The following is a 27,756-nucleotide window of genomic DNA, read 5'->3' on the forward strand; positions in this document are numbered from 1 at the left end:
TATGAAAAGTTTTTGAAAGGGTATGATATGTAAAAATGATTGGTTTTAACTTTCGCGTGGAACATTTCAAATTTTATCAGATCAAATTTAAATGTTGCTTTTTCAATAGATTTGATAACATTACTGAAGAGGTGTGAAACTACACAATACATACTTTTTCAGGAATTCTTTCAAATTGTTAATGTAATTTGTTAATTTGATTAAAATAACAAGAAACTAGTCATTAACTAGACATTTAAGTACTATTAACTAGTTATTGTGCATTTTGTCCTCTCGAGAAATTCAAATTGTAAAGGGTGCGAAACTATGTTGAATTTTATGTGTTTTATTGCCCAGCAATCTCTTAACATTTTGTAACTGATTAATGACAAGTTGATGACTAGTTCCGAAGAATTGACAAGAATTTGTCCCCACGGGTAGCAAATCAGTTTAGGTAGGGATTCTCCCCAAAGATCCCATTATTCTCAAAACTCCCATCCCTTGGGTCAACAACGCAAAAAAGGCAGACGACTATAAAATTTTAAGGTTTGTTGATTGATCGAGAATTGAAATCTTTTGTATGAAAATTAGCAAAATATCTCACGTATTTTATGAATTTATAGCCCACATTTATCCATTTTTTCACTCTCCTGGCTCCGCAAGTAGCAAAATAAATTGAAAAACAGAAGATTTCTGTTTTGTGTTGTGTTTTTAATAAACCTTCATAATTTTCAACTTCTAATTCCTTTGTGCGTCTTCTTTCTTTTCTCTGTTTTGCGCATATAATAATAATTAATTTATGTTCCTCTTTTTTATGTACGTCCATTTTTCATCATTTCTGCCACACATGGGAATCTTCATTAATTTTTTTTGGGCGATTCTCATTCATTTATAAAATTAATTAAGCTGAATTTGAGCCTCGTTCGGTCCTTTGTGTCGTCAGATATATTAGTGTAATTATTAAGCAATAAGTCGGTAGCTTGTTATTTCCGTTTTTTTCATGTGACACTCAATGAGAGCAAAAGACTGAGAGATCACCGTAAATAAATAGGAATGACATCATCTTGGAAGGTCGTTTAAACCAGCAGGCTGTTATACCAATCACAAATACAGACGCAATGAGCAAAAGCTCTTTGGTTGTGGTTGGGAGCTTATGACTGTTGTGTTAGTGACATGACTGTATTGGAAACTCTTATTGATGTCTGCGATCATTCTCTCATTTCTTTAGCTTCATCATCTCAATTTTCTTGCTCTCTGTTATGAACCTTATTCCCTTATTTCTTTTATTATTTTATTTTTGCAACATGAAAAATTTATGGTCATTCCTGCATATTTTCGTTGCATTAACAAAAGTCGCTTTTTAATGGTTCTTAAGCGAAAATTTTCTCATATTTCTTTTTTCAAAATTACTTCTTATTGCATTCTCGACAGGATGAGAGGTAAGAATTCTGGTGCAAATGGGTGTATTTGATGGTTAAAACGCATGCTACGTGCTGTTTAGAGCATAACATAATAATTTGAAAATAAAATTTTAAATTGATGTTGAGGATGCAGAAACACCTACTTAAGTCTTGTATCGCATTGAGTCTTTTAGGGAGTTCTTAATTTTTTTTTGGTTCGTGGATTTGAAACATTAATTTCCTTTACATTCGTACGTGATATGAGATATATTCTTGAGTGTGAGATTTGAATCTTAAAGGGAAGTACGATCATGCAGTGCCTGTAGTGTGGCTTGAATCATCTTACATTTATTATTGGGAATGAATGATAAGCTGCACACTTGATCTCTTTATTTTGAGGGAAATTCAGATTTTGTTCGCGGAATGATTCGTTCTAGACAATTGTTATCTAGACCGAGTGCTCTTATAGCCTCGTTCACTTGATATCATGTATCATATCTCTTGCAACTCACAACGAAAGTCGAATTTATGAGATTAGGACCATATTAGAGTTCTGAGTAGCGTTATGGAGCGAATCATGAACATGAAGTTTGGAACTGTAAATCAGTGTTCGAACTCGAACTTTGCTGACCATACAGATCATCTGAAATCTATGGTTTCACTCAGTTAATATCTAAAACTGGCTCTACTGCTGGCTACTCTTTGCCAGTTATCAATACCAAATGTTTAACTATCTCTATTAACAGCCTCTCTTCAAGAGTTCTTTGGCCGTTCTCATGCTCTTTTGTTATCTTCAGAATCAGTGTCACACGATATGCATAGAGCATCGAAACCTAGTTTTAAATATTGTTTTCCTGATCCTACCTCATCAAAAGTCAATATGAAATGTATTCCTAATTGTTAATGTACAGAATGAATTTTTTTGGACGATAACTCCGGATACGACGCTTATTTACTTCCTTCGCTGGCCGTACAGATCAGCTGTAATCCATAATCTCCTGATACGACACACGGCGTGGAAATGGCCAAAAATTAGGCGCCAGGTCAACGTGACTGATGAGATTCGATGATTCCGACTTCAAACAAGAGTTAAGTCGACCTGGATCAGATATTTGGCCATTTTTTCATCGTGTGCTTTCCAGGAAAGTCCACAAATAAATCATGACTATTCATTTCCAAATACCACACCATAAATACATGTTGAGCATATATCTAAGCAACTAAATGTCAATTTGCTAATTTATTTTCCTCTCTTAAACAAAAAAATGTCTAAAAATATAGCCTACAGCATACAACATGTCGAACTAATTAATAACATATTCTCATACACAATAGAGCCGATTCTCTTGCAAACTATAAAATGAATGTCTTCAAAGGATGCTCAGCCTACATAATGTTTTATCATTAAAAGATGTCTATACAAAAAAATATAAATTGAAAGAGGAATAAAAACAGCATAAATTAAACTTTCTGACAAGACCGATTTAGAACAAGCAAATCAAAGTGTCTAACTAAGTTCCAATATGCCTCGAGGGCAAAATAATGCTAACAATGAGAAACAAGAGAGAAATAAGGGAAATAAGAACCAAAAGGAATTTTCATGTTCGTGGAATTTATTTATTTATACTTTTTTGTGGTCATAAATTTAAAATTCACACAATGCAAAAAGGCACTAAAAAACAGACTGTCTAATTCAGCAGAGCTGTAAGCTTAATATTATCTGTGCAGACATACACGTTGGAAGCGACAAAAAGTTGATTGTTTTTAGCTGCGATATGACTTCTTCAATTTTTTTCTTTTCGGAACTTCCATTGTGTGTGATTTGAATCTTCAATTATGCACCTTTCCGTCCGTATGAAGTAAGAAGTCAGTCAACCATCTGTACGAATCAATGACACCGAACAGAGGAACAAAACTTTTTTTATTTATGAATTATTACGTAATTCAACACTTTGATACGTGATCTAATGCTCAAAGTAGCTTGAGTATATGACTTTATTATTATATTTGTGTGATCATACAAAGCCGCGCCAACGCAATTGCCTCTATACCTCAATATGGTCAAAAGCTAGTGTGTTAGGAGACATAAAAATATTTAAATTATTTCTACATGACTTTGCATAGATCATGCTTATTATGTATCGTAGACAAGTCATCAGTTCCACAGAAAATTTTTTTGCATGCCGATGAGGGATTTTTGAGATTTTTAAGTCAAGGCCGTTGGATGTTGAATATTTATATCTCTTAAAAAAATGTTAATCATAACAAGACATTACCTAGACGAGGCATTGCACTGAAATTTAATATAATACACAGTAACATCGTCTTTAAACAATGGTTAATTATGTACATCTCCATGATGTTGCTTGGTTCCGTAGTCAAAGAAATATTTACAAGCATTTAGTGACGCATTAGTTTACAAATTTTTTACACCCAAAAAGAGAATCTGAAGGGAATGGAAGTTCAATAAAAAACCTTGTTAGAAGATATTTCGGGTTTTAAGCTGTTTAGACTTATTTGGAATGCTGTTTGCGTAGCATATGGAAAGAATTTTCGTAACTTTTAATTGGAAAATGGGGAAGGTTGCTGAGTAAGCTTAGTGAAATGCTACAAATTTTAATTAAAATACTTACAATTTAGGTATGGCTTGTTTTTAATGTCAAAGCACATGTTTACACTGAAGCTTAGCTGCTTATCTACGAGTACATCCAATTAAATGTCTTATTATGTTGAAGTTTGCCTTTAAAAAGGCGATTTCACAAGAATTTTACTAAAATTTCCAACTAAATTACTGAGGGGATAGAATTTTTTAAAAGGGAAATTACTATGATCATACTTTTGATTTGAATTCAAATTCAAATTTATCGTTATAAAATTCAAGTTAACTCGTTTAATTTAATGAAGAACAATCGTACTATTTTACTCAATTATCGTTAATCACCTTGCCCCAGGAACTCAAAAGATACAGCCTACATATTTACTTTTCGGAAAAGCCTTCATTTATGAAAAGATCGCAGCCGATAGCTTCAATCAATTGATAGTTTAAGAACAATATAAATGAAAAAAAAAAATCATGTCTTTTAATAACCAGTAATTGTGCACATTCAGAGTCTGTCGCTCCCAATAAATTATTAACAATGTGAATTTCCTTTTAAGTAAGAATGTAATTGAAGTTGGAAACAATATTAATATAAATAAAAGAGAGCCTGTATTAATCAGCATTCTCCACACTAGCTGTATTATAATGGAACTTAGTTTAATAATGAAAATTGTGTATTAAGGAGGAATGAAAGGCTTGTTCATTCTTAATTTCTGTGGTATAAAATCTTTTAATCCATACAATGATTAATTATGGCAAAAAATCATCGTTATTATGCGAAAAAGCTTAATTTCTCGGTGTTTTGTGCCTCAAAAATTCTCGACGACGTTTGGTTAATTTTTCAATAAGAAACTAAAAATTAATCGACAGCATGAATGGATGAATGAACGCAAATAAGACAATGAAGAAAAATCTTTAAAAAATCGTGTTTATGTATTTTTGGAATAGAGAGATAGAGACTTAATCACATTACTTTACTTTTATACACAGTTGCTGATGATTTTCAATGTGACAGAAACCTTGTGCTTATTGCCATTTAAAGCAATTTTTTTATGTTTTAAAAAGAAATCTTCTCATTTTAATATAATTTAATTTTCTCAATGCGTGACGATGTGACTCGTCTTCAAGGCTTGGACAAACATGATGTGTTGCCAAAATTGATTTCAATGTCTTGACAAATTTGGTGCGAATTCATTATTTAATAATTGTATCACTATTTGAGGTTATGCATTGTGAATTTGTTTATTTTTGACGGAGAGTTGTCAAAATTATCGAATATATGATCATGGATATTATTGATATTATATTGAGGATGCTGTGAAGTAGACATAATGATCTCAAGGAGTTCGCAAATTCAACATTTATCCTCAATAATCATCTTTGAGTTGCTATAAAGATGCTATAATTTTTTTTGGGGAAATTTAAGAGTTCGTTATCATTCAAATTTCAAAAAACCGTTACAAAAATTAAAAATTTAAATTTTTTGGATTGCTATAATAAAATTTAAATGCGAAAAAACCGTTACAGAATTGATTAAAAATTAGCACTTTTCCTCGTGCAGACCGTGACAACAAGTGTTAATATGCATCACTTAAAAATTCCCAGTTGTATTTATGAATCAGCCACAAAATCATTAAGTAACATCTCAATACACAAGACTATGCAGCACATGATCAGCTGTCATGTCAAAATTTCTAACATAAAATTACATGTTCATCATAACAATTCAACAGTTCATGGCGAAACATCCTTTTCTCATCATTTAGCCTCAATCATCAATAAATTAGCAGCATGAAACAAAAAAAGTCCATACCTTGTCATGAATTCAAGCACGAATCCCATGAAATATGATAAATGAAGACAATCATAAGAAAAGGATTTATATCGTTTTAAGATATTAAAGGCATAAGAATCAAGAAGAAACATCGATGAAAGGTACAACGACTAGTATTGTCCATTGACTTTGTTGCCAGTTCAAAGAAAGTATTAAGAATTCCCATAGAAAATAAAACTAAAGAAAACACAAGTATGGCCTTAAATAGCTCGTAAAGAGCTTAAAATTTATTACCTCTCATTACAATATGTTCTTCTAAAAGGCACCAAAGCACAACCGACAGTAAGAGAGAGCAATGTTTCTCTATTTCATATGTCTATGGTCTTTGCACTACAATTTTTTTTTGCAAATTTTAGCAAAAAGAAAAGTTGGCTTAGAATATATATTTTGTCCGCCTGTCGCGTCCTTAAAGTTCCTATAAATTTTCAAAATTAAGCGTTATTTTTTGGATTCTTCAATTTTTCAAATAAAATTTGACCGTTATAATTCAAATATTTTTTGACCGTTATTTTTCAACTAATTTTTTGCTATAAATTTTAAAATTATCCGTTTTTTTCTGAAATTTTCAAACAAATTTTGACCGTTATTATTCAAATATTTTTTGACCGTTATTTTTCGTATTTTTAAAATTCCGTTTTTTGAAATTTTCACTTATAAATTGCATTTTTTTAACTAGATAATCTTGAAAATACGCTTACGTCCATCACAATTGAGATCACATTCATACGCTACTTTTATTTTTTATACCTTCAAGTAACGATTACATTGGAGCTGCATGCCATACCAACTCAACCATATAAGAGAGTTCAATTTAGTTCAATTACAAAATAACAAATGAAAAAATGTATGAAAATAGTCAAACGAGAGTGCGATCAAGCAACCATCGACAACAGGCCAAAATCAAGGCCGTGTAATTAAATATTTTCGTCATGTCTTCATCTTCAATTTCGCACATACAAAAATTATTTGATCATCAATAATTCTTTTTTGCTGTTCATTATTATATCTTAATTTCTATTTTATACATACGACTTGTCATAAATGTCGATACTTTTGACACAATAAATATACGTTTCAAATTATACATGATTGAGATGGGTCTTGAATAGGAAATATTACTGACCTACGAGATCAATTCGTTTCTCACTCGATCTTTGCATATCTACTGGATTTTATCTATTAATTTTTGTTAAATAATTATTATTTTCATGGTCATATTAATATTTAAGTAGGTGAATGGATTTTCTGCTTAATATCACTTTCAGTTATTTAGTAATGAAAAATATTACTCAATTATCAGTAAAACGTGCTCGTAGATTAATGGCTTTTTGTGACTAGAGCTATCTAAAGCTTTGAAACAATTTACATTTTTAACGGTTTTTCAAAATTCAAAATGATGTGATAAATCATGAGAAATATTTCTAATTTCAAAAGTACGTTAAATTTTGCCAAATTTTACTTTCAATTTAAGTAAGATTTCTAATTGATTTATTACGTAATATGTGAATGGTTCCTTTTAGTTCAAGTCATATTCAATAAAAACACCAGTTTTAGACTCCCATTGAGTCACAAATAAATGATCCGTTCTCAAAATTTCACCATTTTACGCAATATCCTATTCATCAATGTAAAAATACACAACACACAAAAGTAAAAGTTCACAAATTATGTAAATGTGTAAAGCTATAAAAATTATTAACCGTTCAATAAAATTAAAATTCAATTTGCCATTCCACAAACCGTAAAATTTCATCAAAAAATTCCTTTCAAATTCGATCAGAAATATAAAAATAAAGTGAATTTGCAAATAAAAATGGCACATCGGATTATAAGCATAAAACAGGCAGCACAGAAAGTAGCTCACGAGGCTTTTATTCACGATGACATACTAATGTATTCCCTTAATGATGCATCAATTCTAACTGTACATAATAATTTTTTGTGCTTCTTCTTTCCTTCCTATATTCGTGGATTTATAAATTCAATAATTTTTTTCTCATTCTTTTAATATAGGACGATGGAAGCATTGAGTTCTTCAATACGATAGTACTGCAGCCACATCTTAAGCTTATGACCGACTTAGGTAGAGGTTATCATATCAGATGTCGCTATAAGAATCGAGAGGCAGCGATCAAATCAACTGGATCTTTCGATGTGTCAAAAGATGATGTTGGTGTTCAGAGACCTCAAGCATACACGAGTGATGAGAAGAAGGATAGACGTGAACATGGGAGATCACTTATTCATGGGTATGTTATTACTTGCATGTAAATTATTAATAATAAAAAGTAAAACCACTTCATGGCTGTGTACATCTATAAATATAATAACAATAATTTAATGCATATTCTTTTACATTTTTCCTTTCATTTGCGACTGCCAGTAGTGACTCACCAAATGAAATTCCAATGCCTGCGTGCCATATGAAAATTTATTCAGGCAATAAACTAGCCGAGAGTGTACAGATAGGCGATCAATTGAAATTGATAGTGAATATTGATAAACAAGATGAATATGGTCTTCATGTCACCGATTGTTCAGTCAGAGATGGTTTAGGATGGGGTGAACAAAGATTGATTGATGCCACTGGATGTCCACTCGATCAAGAAATTGTCGGTCCATTTGATTATGATAGTGATCGTACAAAAGCTACTGTATCATTTCCTGCCCATAAGTTTCCATATACTACATCTGTTTATTATCAATGTAATGTAAGACTGTGTTCATTGCACGAAGATAACTGCCATAAGGTTAGTGCTTTATGATTGTTTACTTGAATGTCATAGTTTGTTCATCATTTTAATGCAATTTAATTTTGACTTCATTATTTGTTAATTCTGCAAGTTTTTGAGTTTTCTTCATGCTGTTGGATGTTTAGTTAACCTTTATGGTGACTTTTCACTAGTTGCTGATCGTTTTCTATTGTTAAATCTTAGTATTTTGAAAGAAATTAAAACTTTTTTCAATTTTGTTAAAACACTACAATTTCGATCAAAAAAATCCAAAACCTTACAAATGTTTGAAAATTCAAATTTTAATCAACCGTTATGTAAGAAAAATCGCACATTCCAAGTATAAGATTCTAAATTTAGAAGCAGTAGAATAGCAACGAATCTAATTTATCTATAGAACAACCCAAACAAATCAAAACACACGATCAAGCTGTTAATATTAATGATCATCTTGTTAAGAACAAGAAAATAAGCAGAAATGATTGCAAAAAAAAAAAAAAATAAGAACCTGTTGACATTCCTTATTTATATACCTCAAATACAATCTAATTAATTGATTAATTACGTAGACACCATCATGTAATGGAACGAGAAGAACAAAACGAGCAACAGATGAGGACGAAGATGGTTTACCGGCAACGATTGAGGTGTTCTCAGGTCTTTATGTCAACGAGAATGCCGAAGTGATTGATGATGGCTACGATTCAGTACTCAAAGAAAAGGTAATAACAATAATTAATCATTAATCATCAAACATTAATATTGTAAATGTCATCTTCGAATTGTATAAGTTATATAATTAATCTTTTTAATAATATAAATGCTTTATTTCCATTTTCACGATCGCATGATAATTACTTATACTGTCAAAATATTTCTTATTTCATAATATTCCTTTCTATTCCTTTCCATTTTTTAGAATCCAGACGATGCGATTTGCGTATCGCAACGAAGTTTCGCCATTGCGGTGTCAATAACTGGTCTTTGTCTGATGTTGGCGGTTGTTCTCGCTGTGCTGTGTATATTAGCAAGACGACGAGATAAGAACGTATCGTCAAATTCTGGCAGCTCAATATATAGCGGTCCATATACAAATACAGCATACTCACATACGAGTTAGTCAGTCAGTCAATTAATTTGGAAGAATTAATATTAATATTTACGGTAATGAATGTGATGATGATGCACGAATGATGATGAATGATGAACTTTTTTTTTTATTTTAATTTCTTCTGGTGCCTTTCGAAATAGTTTTGGAGCGTGTCTGAATATTCTTACTTTTTTTTATTATTTATCGAACGATTATCGAAAAGCACAACAATTACTTAACGACTTAAAAACTGATCTAGTGATTATTGTTCATTCGAATATATAATATAATATGATTAATATAATTTAGTATGCGCTGATCCTTATCATGATATATAGAACTTTATAACAAATTGATTAACTGCGCGAGGAAAAGTTACTTTTCCTCTAACTTTACACTGTCTAGTGACTTAAGAAGTTATTATTAATAATCATGAATTAATCGACTTGATAGCACTGCCTGGCAATTTTCGCCATTTCTCACACTACTGATTGCCATTTTGCTATCTCGGAGATTCCTCATGTGAAATTATTGACACATTTTTTTAATGGTCTGAAAATTTCACATGAGGCATTTAAATCTCTGACTATAAAAAATAGACTTAAAACTAATGAAAGAATTTCCTCAGTAACGTCCGTCTGGTTGATTAAATGAATGAATAGTAACTTGAACATTTAATGCTCATAAGAATGATTTGAAAATTGTTTAAAAAATTCAGAATTCAATTTTGAAAAATTTTTAAGTTTTCAGAATAATCCTGAATTAATTTTAAATTTTTTAAAAAATTTTTTTTTAAATTTGAAATTTTAATTTTTTAAAATTGAATTTCAAATTTTTTAAAGTTCGAATTTCAAATTTTTGAATATTTAAATTTCAAAATTTTTAAAAATCAAACTTCAAGTTTTTTGTTTCAAATGTTTTAAAGTTTAAAAATTTTTTTTCAAATTTTTAAGTTTGAATTTCAAAGTTTTAGTTTTTAAAAATTAAATTTCAAATTTTTAAAATTTGAATTTAAAAATTAAATTCTAATATTTTAAGTTTGAATTTCAAATTTCAAAATTTTTCAAAATTTTAAATTTTAAATTTTAAATTTGTAGTCAAAAATTTCAAAATTTTTCAAATTTAAAATTTAATCTTTTTAAAAGTTTTGTTAGTTTTAAAAAATTTAAAAATCAAGATTAAATTTTCAAAAAAACAGTTTTTTAAATCAAGTTTTATGAGTAAAATGTTCAATTTTTTCCAAATCTAAAGAAAGAAAAATCTCCTCTTAGACTAACTAAATGGTGGCGGGTATTCTTAAATAATCGAAGAAAATATGTAAAAAGTTGTTCTGCATCACAAGTCCGTTTTGAGTGATCATTGTAAAATTAAAATATAATTAAAAAAAAAAGTCCTCACAAACGAACTTCTGGAGCTTAACGACTTTCGACGATAATTAATATTTAATGAAGAGTCAATCAAATAATGATGAAAAAATAACTTTGTATTAAAAAAAGAATGAAAATAGAAAGAAAAAGTCCTTAAAAAATTATTTGTTGAAAAAGAAAGAATTAAAAAAAATGTTTCAAAAATTTTTGGTGCTTTAACATCCTTTAATAAAAACGAAATTAATTCCGAAAGAAGACTTTTTTGTTATTTTAATTATTTATTTTACCTTTTTCTTCCAGGAATAATTAACGGTTAATAACGATTTAAATTTGTCTACATATTGTAAATTTAAAATAACCGTTAAAATTTTAAATTTTTAAAAACTTACAGATTATAATTGAACCTTAGCAATTGAACTGAACATGTCTCGAAATTTCACTTCTGGATGTACTAAGACCATATGTGACCTAATTGCATCAAACGTATCAAAAGTCAGATGACATGAGTTGTAATTGCAACGATATTTACTTCCAGGATGTTTTGCAGTCACATGCTTATTCAACGTACTTCTTGATGTATAGGCTTTTGAACACATTGAACAGGAATAATTTCTCTCTTTTGGATGAAGCACATTGACGTGAGTGTTTAAATCATCCTTGTTGATGAAGAGTTTACGGCAAACATTGCAACGCAATATTTCGGATTTATGATCGGACATTATATGTGCACTTAAATGTGATTTATATAAAAATGATTCAGTACAGTATGGACACTTGAAATATATATCTTCTTGTTTAATTAGATTAAGTGCCTTAATAGTGAGAGTTCTATTGCGATTGCTCTTTTTGATGGTTTTAAGGTTGTTAGTTCCAAGAATTGAAGTCTTATCAGCGCTGCTTTGATCAATTTTCTCAAACTTGAGCAAAATCTTGTCTACAATTTTATTGGAAGTTTGACTGGCTGGATGTTTATAGGTCGATTCACTTCTGGCGACTGGATCTCGTCGAATCGTTTCATTCTCAGCTTTTGGATTATTTTTAACATTATTTACGTTCTGCACAAGAATTTTTTCAGGTTTTTCAATCTTATTTACTGGATGTCCCAAGTTTTTAGAACTTGTTGCTGTGTCCATAATAGTCATTGAGTTTTCTATCTTAATTCGATCATCTCTACTGAGAAATTGTCGCTGATTTATAATAAACTGATGCTTCAGAAGCGTCGCTATTTGCAATGACCTCATACATAACTCACAGATGAGGTTTTTCTTAGTTGTTGACAGAATGAACTTGATTTGAGCGAGTGATTCAAAATTTTCTTTAATTTCTTCAGTTATTCCAAAATAAACCTCATTTTCGTTGAAATTTTTGAGGCAAAATCGACACCTGGAAAATATTAAGTTTTTTTAAAACATTTACACTGATATAATGTATTTATTTAACTTACTTTTGAGCCATTTTGTAGAATAATTAATTTTTAATGTCAATAAATGAGTTTCCCGCCAAATTTACTAATCCAAAGTCAACGATTCGATTTCCATGAAAAAAAAACTGAAATTTCATCAAATTCAAATTCTCAAAATTCGTTCCTCATAAAATTTAAACTTTATTATTTTTCAATGTTTAGCTAGGCAATTAATTAAATTATTTTCATTTTAACATAAATATTTAAAGTGTCACTACATTTTTCAGACATAAATCATCATTGTTTACATTAAATTATTTATGATCACCGTACAATGCGTTCAAAAACAAGTCAGCATCGTTGAATTCCTTCTGACCTAATGCATTTACGGTAGGTCTTGTTACTATCTTACAAAAAAAAATTTTTTTTTCTTTCTTTTTCTTAAGCACTAATTTTTTGAAATCTGTGTTTGATAATTCAAAAAAGCTGAGCCCATCAATTTTTGGATACTTGATACGTGCAAAAGATATGGCTGCAGCTCCTAAGTTAGACCATTTAAAGTTCATTATTTCAGCAAATTCTGGATCTATAACTTCCGCAAAGTAATAAATATCTGGGAATCTTTCCTTCATTTTGTTCCGTGCACAAATATAATCGCCAACTTCCGACATAACCTTCGTGTGTGCTCTTGTCATTTCAGATGTTCCAAGGAAGTAGTCAATAATAATGCACATTTTCATAAATGCTATGATGAGAATTTTGAGCACATGACTATGATTTGGTTGGATCTTTGTTGACTTTACAGTTTCGATAATAGCTGAAATAATTGTTGATCTGAGTTTCGGCATTAAACGAAATCGGGATGATAATTCTAGTATTGTCTCAGTCTGAAAATATCCAACAGGAAAACAACATTTTCCTGTTCCATACATTTTTACAATTTCTTCATATCGCAAGCCACGAAAATGTTCTGCTTCCTGAGGTTTACTTAATGACTTCAGAGAAGAGAATAATACGATGACTGATACGAATAGAATTTGAGAATCGTTTCCTTCACTTTGAAAAGATTTCGGCATATTATAATCTATCCATCTACGGCTCGAAAGATCTTGTTCATTAATTAAAGTAATTCCCTCATCATAATCTTCCAAATATTTCTTATATTCATCCAAAAATGTATCAAATAATGAATTTATAATTCCTAATGCAATTGCTAATCCTTTATCATACTTAATTGTATAATAATCAATTTGATTATATTTATTAAAAACAATACGCAGGACCGAATCATTTGGAAGAAATCGTCTTTCTTCTTGTTTACTTGTTTGTTCTTGCATTGTTGTTTGTTCTTGCATTTTTGTTTGTTCTTGCATTCTTGTTTTATTTCTGACTTTAAGTTTCGATGTTCCTTGTTCTGATTAATGTTGTCACTGTCAATTGAGATGTGTTTTTCCTATTTAATTAATTAATTTTACAATTTTTGCCGTCCGAGTACTTTTCACTAACACAGTCAAGAATTAATTCTATGGAAAACCAGAGATAAAATTCAAATTTGTAAAAACCGTTACAATTTAAAAATTAAAAAGCCGTTAGACGGGATTGTTTTTTAAAAACAACATAATTTAATGTTTATTTTAGTTAATACAATTTACAACATTTAAAATTATCAGATCGAGCTAATTAAAATCCTTTCTGTCTTCAGCTAGCGACTGCTCCGATGTAGGAGGTGGCAAAAATGGATTTGAAAGATTATACTTGATAAGTCCTTCAATATCCTCAAATTTGACACTTCTGTGCATTCTTGTGATATGAATTTTACAATGATGCTTGTAATTGAATGCTTTTCCACAGGTTTCGACGCCACAAAGGAATTTTTGATTTTGATGGATTGACAGGATATGCCGATTTAAATTACTTATTTTAAAGTACGATTTTGAACAATACTGACAATGGAAATCTCGTGTCTGTAAGTGATTACTCTTAATATGATGATGTAGAGATGATTTGTCAAAATAATATCGTCCACAGACATCACATTGGAATTTTGGATCTTCGTGATGCAGCATGTGAGCCTTCAAATTCTCATTTCTCTTAAACTTCTTTCCACATGCCGTACACACTATCTTTTTATCTGTCGAATGTGTAATTTTGTGCTTCCGAAGTCTTAATTTATTCTTGAATGGCTTGTGACAAATTTTACATACAAAGCTTTCTGGATCTTGATTTTGTGCCTGAAAATCAATAATTACTGGATTTTCTAATGGATTCTCTTGTTTAATTGATGCTACACTGGTCATATCAATAGCTTTTTCATCGTCACTAATAGGTGCTGCCTTACTTTTCCTCTTCCTCCCTCTTTTTGTTGGTGGCTGGAAGTCTTCATCAAATTTTGTTGCATATTCATAGTCTTTGTAGAATTTCTCTTGATTCTCAATTAACTGCTTCTTTAAAGTGCTAGCCAGCTGTAGAGATCGCAGGCATAGCTCACAAACAATGTTTATGTAACATTCAGATGTTAGCAGTTCCATTTGTGTGACATTTTTAAAGTCATATTTAATGTCATTATTGATTTCATGATATTTCTCTGTAAAATCCAGAATTTTCAAGCAAAATCGACAGCTGGAAGTGGATATTATGGTTAAATTATGCTTATATCATGACTTAATTAACTTACTTCTCATTCATTGTTAAGTTTTAAATAAATATTATGATTTTCTTTATTAAAAATAAAATAATTTAAATTTGAGTTTTTCCCAATGTTTTGATTTGATACCGAGATGATTAATGTACAAAATGTAAACATAAACTATCTTATGCATGTTATTTTGCATATATTTTATGCTGCTGGATCTTTTCAAGGATTTTGATAAATTTTTGAAAAATCTGTTATTTTTCAAATTTCAAAAATTCGATAAAATTTTGAATGTCAAAAACCGTTATTTTTTGAATTTGCTTCATAAAATTCAAATTTTTGAAAAACGTTAAATTCTAAATTTTACCAAATTCACCAAATTGTACGTTATCTATCATTCGCGATACACGAACCTTTACATTTACAGCACAATTAACAAAATGTTAAACTTAAAAGTATTCTTAATAACTATTGTAAAAGATCAACTAGAACAATTTAATGTGAAGCTGTCGCAAGCCTCTCAGGTAGGAAATATCTTGGGGTTTCAGCATTAGACATCATCGAGTCATTACTATTTACGGATATAATTTTTGCCTGTTTGACTAATTCATCAATTTCATGAGGTTGTAAACTTCCATGAGCGCCTGACAAATGTCGTCTTAGTGCTGATCTATCTTGAAACAAGACAGTACAATTTGAAAATGTGCATTCATATCGCTGATTCATGTGCTTAGCTAAAATATGTCTTTTGAGATTTGATCCCTTAAAGTAAGTACTATCGCAATGTGGACATTTATAAGTCGGAATTTCTGTTTGATGTGCATTAATTAGGTGCTGCTTAATGACGTGTTGAGAATCCGTTGTGAAGCTACAATATAGACAGTCGAATGTATTTGTTGCTGAATTTTTAAAGAAAACTTTTTCTGAGCCTCGACAAGCATTTGTCCATTTTGGTTTCTTGACTGGTGGTTCCACTTCCTTTTCTGGAAACGTGCCAAATTCTTTGCAAACCTGAATCTTTCCTAATTTTTTATTTACTTTAATTAATCCTTCCTTGATCACTTTGACAGCCTCTTGTGCGCTTCCTTCTTCATTTTTTACTGGGAAATAAAGTAACTGATCAGTTGGCACTTGATTTTGCTCTTTAATTATACTATTTTCTTCGGGACTTTTTTCCTTTTTCACTTCCACTAGCTCTACCTCATCCACACTTGTTTTAAGCTTTTTCTTTGCTGCTCTGGTAATTGGGATTTTAGCTAAAGGCGGTGGTTCAATCAAATTGATTGGTTTTGCAAGTAACTGGTTTAAAATTGTATGTTCTGAACTATTTATATTCACAGCAGGTGCAATGGTTGACTGATTTTGGTATGGTGGCAATGAATAATCTGAACTTTCATAATCCATGCTATCATTGTGATGAATTTCATGTATTGGACGAATTTTAAGGATGGGATTTGTATTTTCGTGAGTTCCTACATGATTCATGTACTGGAAATGCGGCTCAAATGCCTGAATTGGTGATTCTGGTTCCACAATTTCTCTATCTTTGTCAATTAGGTCATAAAGTCTTTGTTCATTTTCTAGTAATTGTACTCGCAGAGCATTTGCTAACTGTAAAGTCCTTAGACATAATTCACATATATGTTTCGAACACATTTCATAATCCAGTAAGTTAATTTGTGTGATATTTGTAAAATATAATTTAATTTCGTCGTTTACGGTCGGATGATTCTCATTTTCGTTCAGCTTCCTTGAACAAAAGCGGCATCTGCAAGAAATTGAGATTTTTAGATACTACATACAATCAATTTCAATTCTGTATCAACTTACTCAGCCATTATGCTTGAATTATGATTAAAAACAACAAAATAATTCTATATTTTGATTTTGAATACGAAGTTTTTTAGAAAATATTCCGAGATGATAAAAACTTTCTGAACGGATGTAAACATGAAGTGGGAAAAGTTTAAATTTTATTTGACCGTTAATGTTTGGTTGGAATTTTTTGATTTTCTTTATTGGTTTTTCTTGTTAACAATCAATTTGTACAATTGTTAAAAATCAATTGAAAATTCAACAGCTTTCTTAAATTTGAATTTTATGCTTTTCGAAATCGAATATTTACAAACAGAATAGAAATTGAAAAAAATCATGAAAATTATAATAAAACAACAAAAAGTGAAACTGAAACTTCAATTAATGTTAATGGACAAATTTGTATTTAATGGATGATTTTGTAAAAATTTGTTTGTTGATAAGAATGTTCGAAAAATTCGAAATGAATTTCGAAAATCGACCGTTGAAAAATAATAGACGAAAACCATCATTAACTCATTGAAAATTGCAATTCAATGAATTTCTTTAAATTACTCTTTAAGTAATGATTTATAAAGTATATTCTTTAAAATTTCATAAGAATAGATGGTGTATAACAACAATTAAAAAAGTTTTAATTAAATTATTTGAGAAAAGTCTAGGAAAATCAACAAAAAATAATTGAAGAAAATTTAACTGACTCATTGATTGATTGTGACTGGTTTCATCAAGAATAATGGATAAAATAGAAGAATAGTAAGCTGATTTAAATGACCAAACAATAATTATTTAATTCTAATGCCTGAATTTTCTTTAGTTGCAGATTTTGCTCAAAACTATTGGACGATTACGAAGATATTTATGAAATTACCAGTGAAATAAAGCAGCTATTCGAGAATTTCACAAACACTGAGCTGGTTCTTTCTGTCATCCAGAAAAGCTACTCATGCGATAAGTGTTTAAAGTCCATACAAGCAGCAAATGTGGTAAAAAATCATTTTATTGCAAATCAAGAAATGCTGATGACTGTCAATAGATTTGAATGCGAAAGTACAATGGAAATAGACGATTTCATTAAGGAACAATACAGTACCACGCCTGAAAAGATCAAAAGACCTGTGATAAATCCAACAAACAAGTATTCTGATACTTCCAGTGATAGTTCTTATGTACCAAGTCCTGACATTAAGAGAAAGACAAGTAAAATTAAAATAAAAGCTGCTGATCAACCAGTAAATCCTGCGGAACTAAACGAATGCTATGTATGCAACAGACGAATGAAGGATCTAAGGACACACATGTTTTCTTTTCACAAGGATAGTTTGCCTAAATGTGATAAATGCGGCATGACATACTTTAAAAAGGAATTTTTGGAGCAACACATGATCAATCAGTATCTGCGTAGTAGATTTCCATGTCCGTATTGTCCAAAAAACAATCCCAAAAGTTATTTGACAAAAGGCTCACTTAATCTTCATATTAAATTAAAGCATTCACAAGCTAAATATCCATAAAAGTCACATTATTCTTATTATTATGTTAAAATATTATTTAATTACATTTAACTCTACATAAATATTATTTTTGGTAAAATAAACTATTATCAAGTCGTTCACAAATTAACGTTTATTTGAAATTTGAATTTTATGATTTGTCGAATTCGCTTCATATTTTTTATTTCAAAATATTCTGCTGACAGTATATTAATTAAATATATTAGCTTGAAAATCTGTGACAGAATTATCACATACCAGTGAATCTAGACGGTAGTATCTTCACAATGGATGAAAAGTAAGTTCAACTGGCTTTATTTTTATTTTATTGCAAATTTTTTAATATTTCCTAATAACGCTGAATGTTTTAGTTGATTTTGAAGATTTGAGGTAGATCAGCTATAATTAACAACTTGATAAAGTGTCTTAATTCCTGTTAATATCCTAAATAATTTAAATAATTGTCCTAAAGTTGAGGATCAAGTTGAAATACAATTCTAGATTTGATCAATTTAGTTTGACATTCCATGACATTCAAGCAAGCTAAATGCAATTACGTCATATTTTATATCACCATACCTTGTGAACCTGTCTCTCATTAATCATAATTCCCTTCATTAGATGCATTTTATGTCTTAAACCATTCAGCGCACACGAAGTGTATTATGGAATTACAGAGGAAGTAAGGAAGGGATATAAAAATCTAACACAAACTGAAATCTATCTATCAGAAAATCATACAAATGTTATCTGCGAGCTATGCTCTGAGTATCTTCAATTAGCTAATTTACTTAAAAATCAATTGATCAAAAACCAGCAAAAGTATCAAGCTCGAGAACAGCTCAAAAGTATAGAGGATGATAAAACTGGAAGTTTAAATAATTTTATTAAAAAGATGGATACGAAGTACGTTTGTGGAATATGTTCCAAAAACTTCCCAACAAAATTCAAACTGTCAGATCACATGACTCTGATCCATGGATCTGATAAGTCTACAGACGAGTAGCACTACAAAAATGTAAACTTTGATCTTCAAACTCCAATAAAGTTAAAAATATTATAGTAAATTTGAATTCTTGTTGTCAACATTGCATGATTCATATGCTTGGAAGTGAATTGTTTACAAAAAAATACATAAAATAACTGCATGCTATAAATAAACAGAAATCTTTGCTTATCGTAACGAAATGAATTTTGCCCGGTTTCAAAGTTTATGTGTACGTCGTTTTACGACTGTTTGGGAAGTACTGATTATGTACGACTATACATGGATATGATTCCAAATTTTAATAATCCTATTCATACACAATACATAAATAAGATGTAGATCGATATTCGTCGTTCGGAATCAGTTATCGACGTCTGGCGAACTGGGTGCGGACTTCGGAGTGAATTACAAGGCTCGTAAAACAAACATTTTTAAGAATTAACGAACAATTGAGAACAATACTTATTGAGAAGTGGACGTATTGTATCAAAGTGGAATAATTAGTGCTCAAAATTACGCAATAAAGTTCTTAGATCATCAGATAGTTGGGTAAGTTTATAAAGTAACTCAAGAGTATGATCAATAATATTAATTTATTGTTTTAAAGTCTAATTTATTATTCTTCTGTATATTAAGCTATTCATCCTTATTCAACATAAAGATCGAATGATCTCCAACCAAAAATGGAGGATTTTAAGTCAATTGCTAAGCATATCTATGAAAGCAATGCATCAACGCATTTAATAGATTTCAAATATTCGCGATTCTTTACAAAATTGGTGATTCCAAAAGAATCAAAAAATAATGCTCGTGATAAAATTCGGACGAGACTTTTGATGATTGAGAGAAATGACCAGATTATTCCAAAATTGACATGCTATTTGACTCCATCGAGTATTATGATTGCTGACTGTGCCATAAAGGAAGGACATTCATTTAAAATGTTTAAGCATTTAAAACCTGATGAAGTTTCCGAGGAACTGCCTGTTCATTTGATTCCACAAACAATGCAATATTTACCAGATATTGCTGTTTTGATGACTGCATTGACAAAATTTACACATGAGAAGGTTCCATATACAATAAAAACTGATCCAGGACTTGCCATCGCATTGGCACTAATCGAGTCCATTTTTGAAGGTTTTTGGACTAAATATGAACAATATTTAGACAATCCCGACGAGGGAATGGAAAGAATTGACGACGGCTGTAACTTCAATGTCAGTTGGGGTAAATATTACTTTTGTGGATTTATTGAAAAGGAAAGAACTGAAGCTGAAAAGAAGTTTATTGCATTTATAATCATTTTGTCAATCTTTAAGCCAATGAATGACTTTGAAAGTGCTGCAAATGCTCGCAAAAAGAGATATCAAGTCATACAGTCAATGTACAATTCTTTGCCTGCTAATCAGGATGATAAATTCATTGACATACTGACAGTCCAACATTTGGCAAAATATTTCATCAAACTACCCAAGTTAAAGTCATTGATTTTGACATGTGCTGTAACAACTGTTCGATCATTATCTAATCAACCAATTCATGACTATTTGTTGAAAATTCTGATTCCACTTGAAATGATTATGTTCATCATTATTGATGAGTTTGTTTGCATGCCTGAAAAGACAAAAGCTCACACAAACTTGAAAATAATCAAGGAAATTCATTACTTCCTGACTATCAAGCAAAAGTTGAAGGAACGATTTGGTGACAATTACTACTTTGCTAAGCTCTTGGATCCAAAAATAACAGAAGTAAATGTTGCAAAATGGAAACATTTGGGTGCCTTAGCAATGATGAGTGCTAACGTCAAGTATCCAAAGACAGAACAACTAAAGATTTTGGGATTGAAATATGAAATCGATTTTCCGGAACTGTTGATGAAGGACGTTAAGCCAAATTCTTCTGGACGTGTTGATTCAGCTCCTCGTGACAGCGATTTGTTTCTTAAAGCGATGTATGGCAATTAAGGATGAAAAAATCATCTGAAAGTCATTCTTATGTCATACTTTATATTCCTTGTAATTGTGTCCCTGAATATGACTGTATGAGAAACTAATAAATCTGATGTCATAAATCGTGTGAGCTGATATAAGTGTTTTAATGAGTTCGCATTATGAGACTTAATTATCATACCCAATAATCAAAGGTTTGAGATTCGGCATGGAACTTTCGTAGGCTTTCCATTTTCGAGTCGATGGTTCAGATCCCACTATAGGTCTAGGTGAACATGCAGGGAACATCTCTCCTCTATCCCAAGTAGACAATAATAAGGTATAACTAACTAGAGGTAACTTAATGTCCAGCTATTGACTAGTTCTATATAATCGCTACCAACCATATCATTGGACAATGCTTTATATTTCGGATACCATTCATGAATAGACATTATTATTACAACTGACATTTTGACCTACATATATCAGTTATGGATGCCCTATGTGCCGCTAAAAACCTTTGGAAATGCCATGAATCGTATGCCGCGTGTGGTTTCGGTCTCTGCTTACCACCAAGGTTCACCGCGAAAAATAGAATGTTGCCTAGCACTGATCTATATGATTCGTTTCTTAAGAAAAATGCATTATGTTGTTGCCAAGCGTGGAGGAGTCAACAGACGTTCTTAATTTGAACAGCCAATGATCTTTTCTATCAAGACTCAAATAATATTTTATTAAAAATGTACAAAATCTTTGAATAATTTAATTTATTTAATTTAAGGACAACATCTATGCTGAGCTGTCCATCTCACCAATCTCTAAGAAGATCTAGGAATGCATTCAAAGAAGAAAAACCTTAAAAACAAACAAAAGAATTCTTTTGTCGCATTTTTGTAAACTTTTTTCATTTATTTGAATTAAACTTAAAATGAACAGAACAAAGTGGAACTCATAAATTTCCTTTCTTGTGCTTAATAAAAGCATTTTGATTAAAATCTTTTCATTTTGTTCTATTCATTGTCTCAGAATGAGTGGGAAAATGCTCTCAAATTTATTATTCCTTAATTTATTTGAGAAAATATTTTTCCATTGAATAATTAATTTTCATAAAGGATGCATAACTTGTTGAGTTCAATAAACTGGGGGAAATGCAGAATTTGACATCTAAGTATCATGTTATATGGCAGCCATTTGAATTTTAGATAGTGGACGCTTCTATTTGTTGCTGATAAAAGAGCTTTAGCATAGCCGATTTTTGTGAAACTGTTGTGTCTGCAAGGTAAGCAGAGTGGGATCTGGGTTGCCAATCCATTTATAGACGAATCTGCCAGTTCAAGATTAAGGTCTCCGTGTGGCCGAGCGTGATTAGGCAACAAACCAAATATCTGTATCACTGTTTTACGAGTAACTGGGTTCGATTCCCACCAGAAACCGATCTATCAATCATTACATAGAGTGCTGTTGGTATGATAAGGATTTGCACAATGCTCACGACATTACGCGTACCTAAAACTGGTTTAAAACAGTTATTTCCAAATTATGTTGCACAATACAGTTGTGTGGTACCAAAACCTTCAGATTTACTGTGTCGCGTTCAAAAAAGTTTGAGAATCTCTGTCTTAAAATAATCAAAAATCACAAATTGTATTCTTAGAAAAGTCAATTGCCAAGTCCTCTTCATTATCCTCATGCCATAAATGAACGATTCTTCGAATTATCATTAGGAAATTGTTCAATTTACCCTCGACTGAACTTCTAATCAATCAAATGCCTTCAAGATTCATTCATCAACTTTAGCCCAATGTTATTGTTGGTACCGAAAAAATACCCCATTACAGTAAATTAGCACTCATTAAGTATTCTAAATTTATTTCCTTAAAATTACATCAAAATTAAGTCAAAATGTTAAAAATTACGGATCAAATACCACGCCTTTTCCACCTCTCCGAGGGTCGACAGCTGTTTCGACTATTCCATTTTTATTTGATATCGCAACAATTGATGCGAATGCAGAGAGTAATGGAGATGATGTTCTGGTTTCATGACCTTTATCATTAAGGTATGAAACTATATCCGGTCGATCAAATCCGTCCTCTAAACGCACATACATCGGTTGAAGTTGATGATGAAAACGTTTAATGGCAAGGGCGGTCTCCATTGTTTGATTGAGGTGAAGGAAATTGACCAAAAAAAGCACTAATGATGTTACAATGAGAATGCCACCTAAACATAATTATAATTGATTTTGAAATTGCAGTCATTAAATGTAAAATGAGAAATTCCTTTATTTACCGGCTCCACCAACGGCTAAGGTTACTTCATGATTTTCATTCAGCACAATTATCGGTGACATTGATGACATTGGACTTTTTGTAGGTTGTATTGAATTTGCTGTTGATATTAATAAGCCATCTGATGCTGATGGGATTGAAAAATCATCCATTTCGTTGTTGTAGACAATGCCTGTACTCTCTGACATAATCCATGACCCAAAGCTATAAAAAGAGTGACAAAAAAAAGAACATAAAATCGATTGGAAATATTAAAATATTCTTTAAATATCAAGGAGGGTTTAGATAAAAAAAAGTTTATGGTCATTTTTCATCAAGGCTTATTGCGATGGAAAATTTTACAGACTTGAGTATCTTTTTTCTACAAAGAATAATGTCAGAGCACGAAGGAAAGCAAAAAATATGCAACTTTGTCTGACCTTTTCTACTTTCCGAGCAACAGAAGTCTATGGAATGGTGGCTGTCTTGAATTGGGCACTGGCCATCATAGACATGAAATTTTCTAAACTATTCGGGTGGCCCGAGTACCATAAGTTCACAAGCTTGCTATTCTGCCCTTGGCTGAAATCCACAAGGGAAAAGACGTCCTGGTGCTCCAAGAGCAACATGAACTAGGACGGTAATGAAGGAATGCCAGTTAGATATAAACACTGAGGATTTATACAGCAACCTAGGCGCGAAGTCAGAGCATGATTCCAGTAAGTAAGTAAGTAAGAATACCACAAATTGTTTAATCGTTCAAAATCATGCACCATGCGGACATGTTACCGAATTTAATCCGAATCCGACAGTTAGTTAGCCTTACCGGCTTGAAACCGAATTTTTGATCGATTAACCAATTTGTGATTCGCGTCGCACAAGCCAGAAATTGACCTTACTTACGCCATAGCACGAAATGTATTGCCCACCTCTGGTTAAGGCTTAGCTCAATATTTTCTATAATGGAAGCGTTCTGGACTGTCCATCGAAGCTTAAAAAAGCTTACTTCATAGTTCACGAATAAGCTCTGGCTCTAAAAGGAGCTTTCCTAGTATTTTGCGTTCCAAACATAATATACACCTGAGCACAATCAACATACTAAAGCTCTCCATCACATTAAGAACTAATCGATAAAATTTGACACATCACATTCAATATCCTCTTATGCCTTTTCCAAACTAACACTCATCAACATATGCGTATACCTACATATAATTAATTGTTGTCGACAATGATACAGCATCACCGTTCGGTGCTAAAATGGACACATGAGCCGTTCCATAATCAGGAGTAACAGCACCCTTTGCGCCATAATACGATGTGTCATTAAATGTATGCTCATCATTAATAAATGTAATGATGCGGTTTGCATAATCAACATTTTGAAGCTCACGGACCGTTTCAACAACGTCAGCATTTAAAACATCACCCAATTTAGTCCTCTCGCCAAAAGCAAACTTGAAAGCTTCAACGATCCGATGGTAAATTAATTTATTCTCATCGTGATATTTGTAAGAATTTTCATATATTTTATATCCATCGAGGATATTTAGGATGAATGTAATTAAGCAACCGGATGACGGTATTGGAGTCGTATGCAGTGTATTTCCATTAAATAATTTTGTTGAAACGGAACTGCCCCACTTTGGATTGTATGATTTTAAATCATCCATTGTCACAACTCCACCATTTGCCTGAATCTCTTCAATCATTTTACGTCCTAATGAACCTTTTTCACTATAAATAGCATCAACGCCTTCGACGGCAATTATCGTTAATGTCTCTGCTAATTTCAAGTTTTTCATCTTTTCACCTTCATGATAAATTGTATTCGTCGTTGGGTTGATGTACAAATCTCTGCAATTATTTTGAAATTAATCATTCATTGCTACTCATTCATTGACTTATGATAAGATAAGGATTTACGCTTGTAATTCACCTGAATAATTTAATACTTCTTATCTTCTCTTCACGTGCTATTAATAATTTCGCTAGATAAGGTGGAACTGTAAAGCCTTTCTCCGCAAGGTCTATTACAGGCTTGATAAGAGACTTCCATGACAATTTTCCATATTTTTGATGAAGTTCCCATAATCCTTTTACTTCGGTTGGAACGGCAATACTTAAACCACCTTCATAACTTGATGTTGTATTTGGCTTGTACATGTCTTCTGAGATTTGTAATGGCGCGACTTCTCGTGCATTTAAAGTCTCAATCTTCTTACGATCTTTTGTATAAATTGTTGCTAAAAATCCACCACCAATTCCACTACCTTGCGGCTGTGCTAGTCCATAACAAAATGCAACAGTAATGGCAGCATCGGCAGCGGATCCACCCGATTTCAATATTGATCTAGCCGCTTCCGTACATTCTTCGACATTTGTTACTACTGCACCAGTTGATAAATGCCTGTGGTCAGAAAACAATTAAAATTAAGTGAACTTTATGCTTTACATGAAAGTTTGTTTAGGATACAGGCTTCTGGGTTACATGTGCAGTATGATTTACTTAAGGATGGCCTTCATTAATGACGTATTTAGTGAATTTAGATCTTCAAATTCGAGGACAGAATCAAGGGCATCAAATTGGAAGGCAGGAGTGTATTCAGGTGAGGGGAGTGAGGAGGGGATGCAGGCTGGGTGTCAAACTCTCCTCCATACCTGCCCTGCTTAAATTTAAGCAATCCATACTCCCGTCCTGTTAGATATGCTGTTCTACGTAATTTTGACTACACCTCTGTTTCATGAAGCCTTCAATCTAAGTAGTCAACTCAAGGATTCTGTTCCAGATATCTACAATCCCAACAGCCTTCTTTAAACAATCGACATAACAAGCAAACGACTCCCTTGCCGCAATCGACATAAAACTAGTTACTTACTCCTCTTCTTCAGCTTCAATAAATGTATCCCCAAGATAATATGTATACCAGAGCAGCACGCCTAAGCCAATAACGAATGCTATGAAGACAGTTGTGGCAATTTTCGTTTTACGGCTCATGTGATGCTTCATGATGAAGCTCTTTACGTTTACAATGCAGGAACGAAACTGAGACAATATAATTGACTTTTTTCTTTAATAATAACAACGTTAAAAATGAAATTGTTATCGAGATAAGATTATGGAGACACTCAAGATTAAGCCACAATTGCTTTATGATGATTATTATTCTATAAACCTTCGTACTGTATACATTATCTTTATTAAATTTATTAATTTGAGGCATTCGGGGAGAACTAAGGAATTTTAAAAAGTGCTGATAGATTAGGGACTGAGGAGAGGCTACGTAGTGCCAGTTCAAGTATGATAATTGATAAGATACAGTAAAAACAGAAGTTTAATGAGTTTAAAATTTAATTTATTTAGAAAACTTTTATTGTTTTATTATAAAGATAATTTTTTTCGGGAACAACCAGGGCTTCCGATTAAACTTTATTTTTACTCTATTATAATAATGTTAAGATTCGATTTTATGCCTTTTGGCCGCTTTTTAGTAATTTTATAGTCTTTGATGTCGAAGTAATTATGAACAGGAATTAATATTTTGACAGGCAACCAAAGAGCTCTGAATTACGTGAGATTCTTTAGATAATGGAAAAGTATTTAACAAAGGAACTTCAAATCAGGCTGTGGAAATGTCGAAATTGGCTGTTAATTTTATTTTCAAAGAATGGCAATTTATTTTTGAATTTGGAAAGACCGTTATAAAATTTACAATTTTTATTACTTAGAAATTATCCTGCTATTAAAGATGGCCCTCAAATTGGATTCTTCAAAATTGTAGAAATCGAACTGGACATTGAGTTTACTTATTTAAAAATTTAACTAATTATAACAAATTTTTCCCTATACAGGAATTACAAAATTCAGAACAAAATCAAAGAAATTATTTGATTTTTATAACGGTTAAAAAAAATTTGAAATTTTGACTAAATTCGACATTTTTCACATCATTGAACATTTCCGACACTCAGATGCATTCGACACTAAGATTTCCATACTCTGATTCAACTCTTTGTGGCTAAACTTAGTGGGATGAAGGAAGTGGGTGAAAAATTTATTCATAAACCATCGAAAATTGTTCCAAGAATATCCAGAAATGTTAAAACACAACAATTAAATATTTCCGGATATTCTTCGAAACATCGAAACTTGATATTTAAGAACAAGTAGCAACAATTTCTTCCTTTACTTTCTTACCTTTTTCATTAACACAACAA

At 31.4% G+C, this 27,756-nt stretch overlaps 4 protein-coding genes across 8 annotated transcripts in view; 1 reads left to right on the forward strand and 3 right to left on the reverse strand.

Annotated features, from left to right (window-relative positions):
• The window catches only part of pio (zona pellucida domain-containing protein piopio), a 68,992-nt gene extending 58,654 nt beyond the window's left edge, over nt 1–10,338 (forward strand). For 3 of the 4 annotated variants that reach the window (XM_070634828.1, XM_070634837.1, XM_070634813.1), the window contains 4 exons: nt 7,826–8,061; nt 8,196–8,562; nt 9,114–9,266; nt 9,464–10,338. In XM_070634828.1, the coding sequence (XP_070490929.1) occupies nt 7,826–8,061; nt 8,196–8,562; nt 9,114–9,266; nt 9,464–9,664 (957 nt within the window). In that variant the 3' untranslated portion in view covers nt 9,665–10,338. The remainder of the gene's footprint in view (nt 1–7,825; nt 8,062–8,195; nt 8,563–9,113; nt 9,267–9,463) is intronic. The other variant, XM_070634820.1, reaches the window with a different exon arrangement.
• A 1,055-nt stretch (nt 10,339–11,393) lies between these two features.
• LOC139086551 (zinc finger protein 845-like) lies at nt 11,394–12,507 on the reverse strand. The gene is made up of 2 exons (XM_070635018.1): nt 12,446–12,507; nt 11,394–12,384 (listed from the first exon to the last, which is right to left on the reverse strand). Exons 1-2 carry the CDS (start codon nt 12,454–12,456, stop codon nt 11,394–11,396), a joined length of 1,002 nt encoding a protein of 333 aa, XP_070491119.1. The 5' UTR covers nt 12,457–12,507.
• Nucleotides 12,508–14,002: 1,495 nt separating this feature from the next.
• LOC139086040 (fez family zinc finger protein 2-like) lies at nt 14,003–16,969 on the reverse strand. Of its 2 annotated transcripts, XM_070634333.1 has the most exons (3): nt 16,866–16,969; nt 15,078–16,803; nt 14,003–15,022 (listed from the first exon to the last, which is right to left on the reverse strand). In XM_070634333.1, exons 2-3 carry the CDS (start codon nt 15,086–15,088, stop codon nt 14,080–14,082), a joined length of 954 nt encoding a protein of 317 aa, XP_070490434.1. In that variant the 5' UTR covers nt 15,089–16,803; nt 16,866–16,969; the 3' UTR covers nt 14,003–14,079. The 2 variants fall into 2 exon arrangements, with proteins under 2 accessions (XP_070490434.1, XP_070490426.1); XM_070634325.1 differs by lacking the exon at nt 14,003–15,022 and having other exon boundaries at nt 15,094–16,803.
• A 6,141-nt stretch (nt 16,970–23,110) lies between these two features.
• Nucleotides 23,111–26,593, reverse strand: LOC139086203 (glutathione hydrolase 1 proenzyme-like). Its single transcript, XM_070634582.1, has 5 exons — nt 26,418–26,593; nt 25,478–25,948; nt 24,748–25,395; nt 23,561–23,763; nt 23,111–23,491 (listed from the first exon to the last, which is right to left on the reverse strand). The coding sequence occupies exons 1-5, from the start codon at nt 26,546–26,548 to the stop codon at nt 23,181–23,183; spliced, it is 1,764 nt and encodes a 587-aa protein (XP_070490683.1). The 5' UTR covers nt 26,549–26,593; the 3' UTR covers nt 23,111–23,180.
• Between the last annotated feature and the right edge of the window lie 1,163 nt (nt 26,594–27,756).

The sequence above is a fragment of the Chironomus tepperi genome, unplaced genomic scaffold (assembly GCF_022539635.2).
Source record: "Chironomus tepperi strain 1889 unplaced genomic scaffold, CSIRO-AGI_Ctep_v1 contig_9, whole genome shotgun sequence".
NCBI lineage: Eukaryota > Metazoa > Arthropoda > Insecta > Diptera > Chironomidae > Chironomus > Chironomus tepperi.

Coding starts and splice junctions, on each gene's coding strand:
- LOC139086203 (XM_070634582.1), bottom strand. CDS start 26,548: ATGAAGCATCACATGAGCCGTAAAACGAAAATTGCCACAACTGTCTTC. Junction 25,949..26,417: donor ATTGAAGCTGAAGAAGAGGA/GTAAGTAACTAG, acceptor TTCTGACCACAG/GCATTTATCAACTGGTGCAG. Junction 23,764..24,747: donor TCGACAACAATTAATTATAT/GTAGGTATACGC, acceptor CTCTTTTTATAG/CTTTGGGTCATGGATTATGT.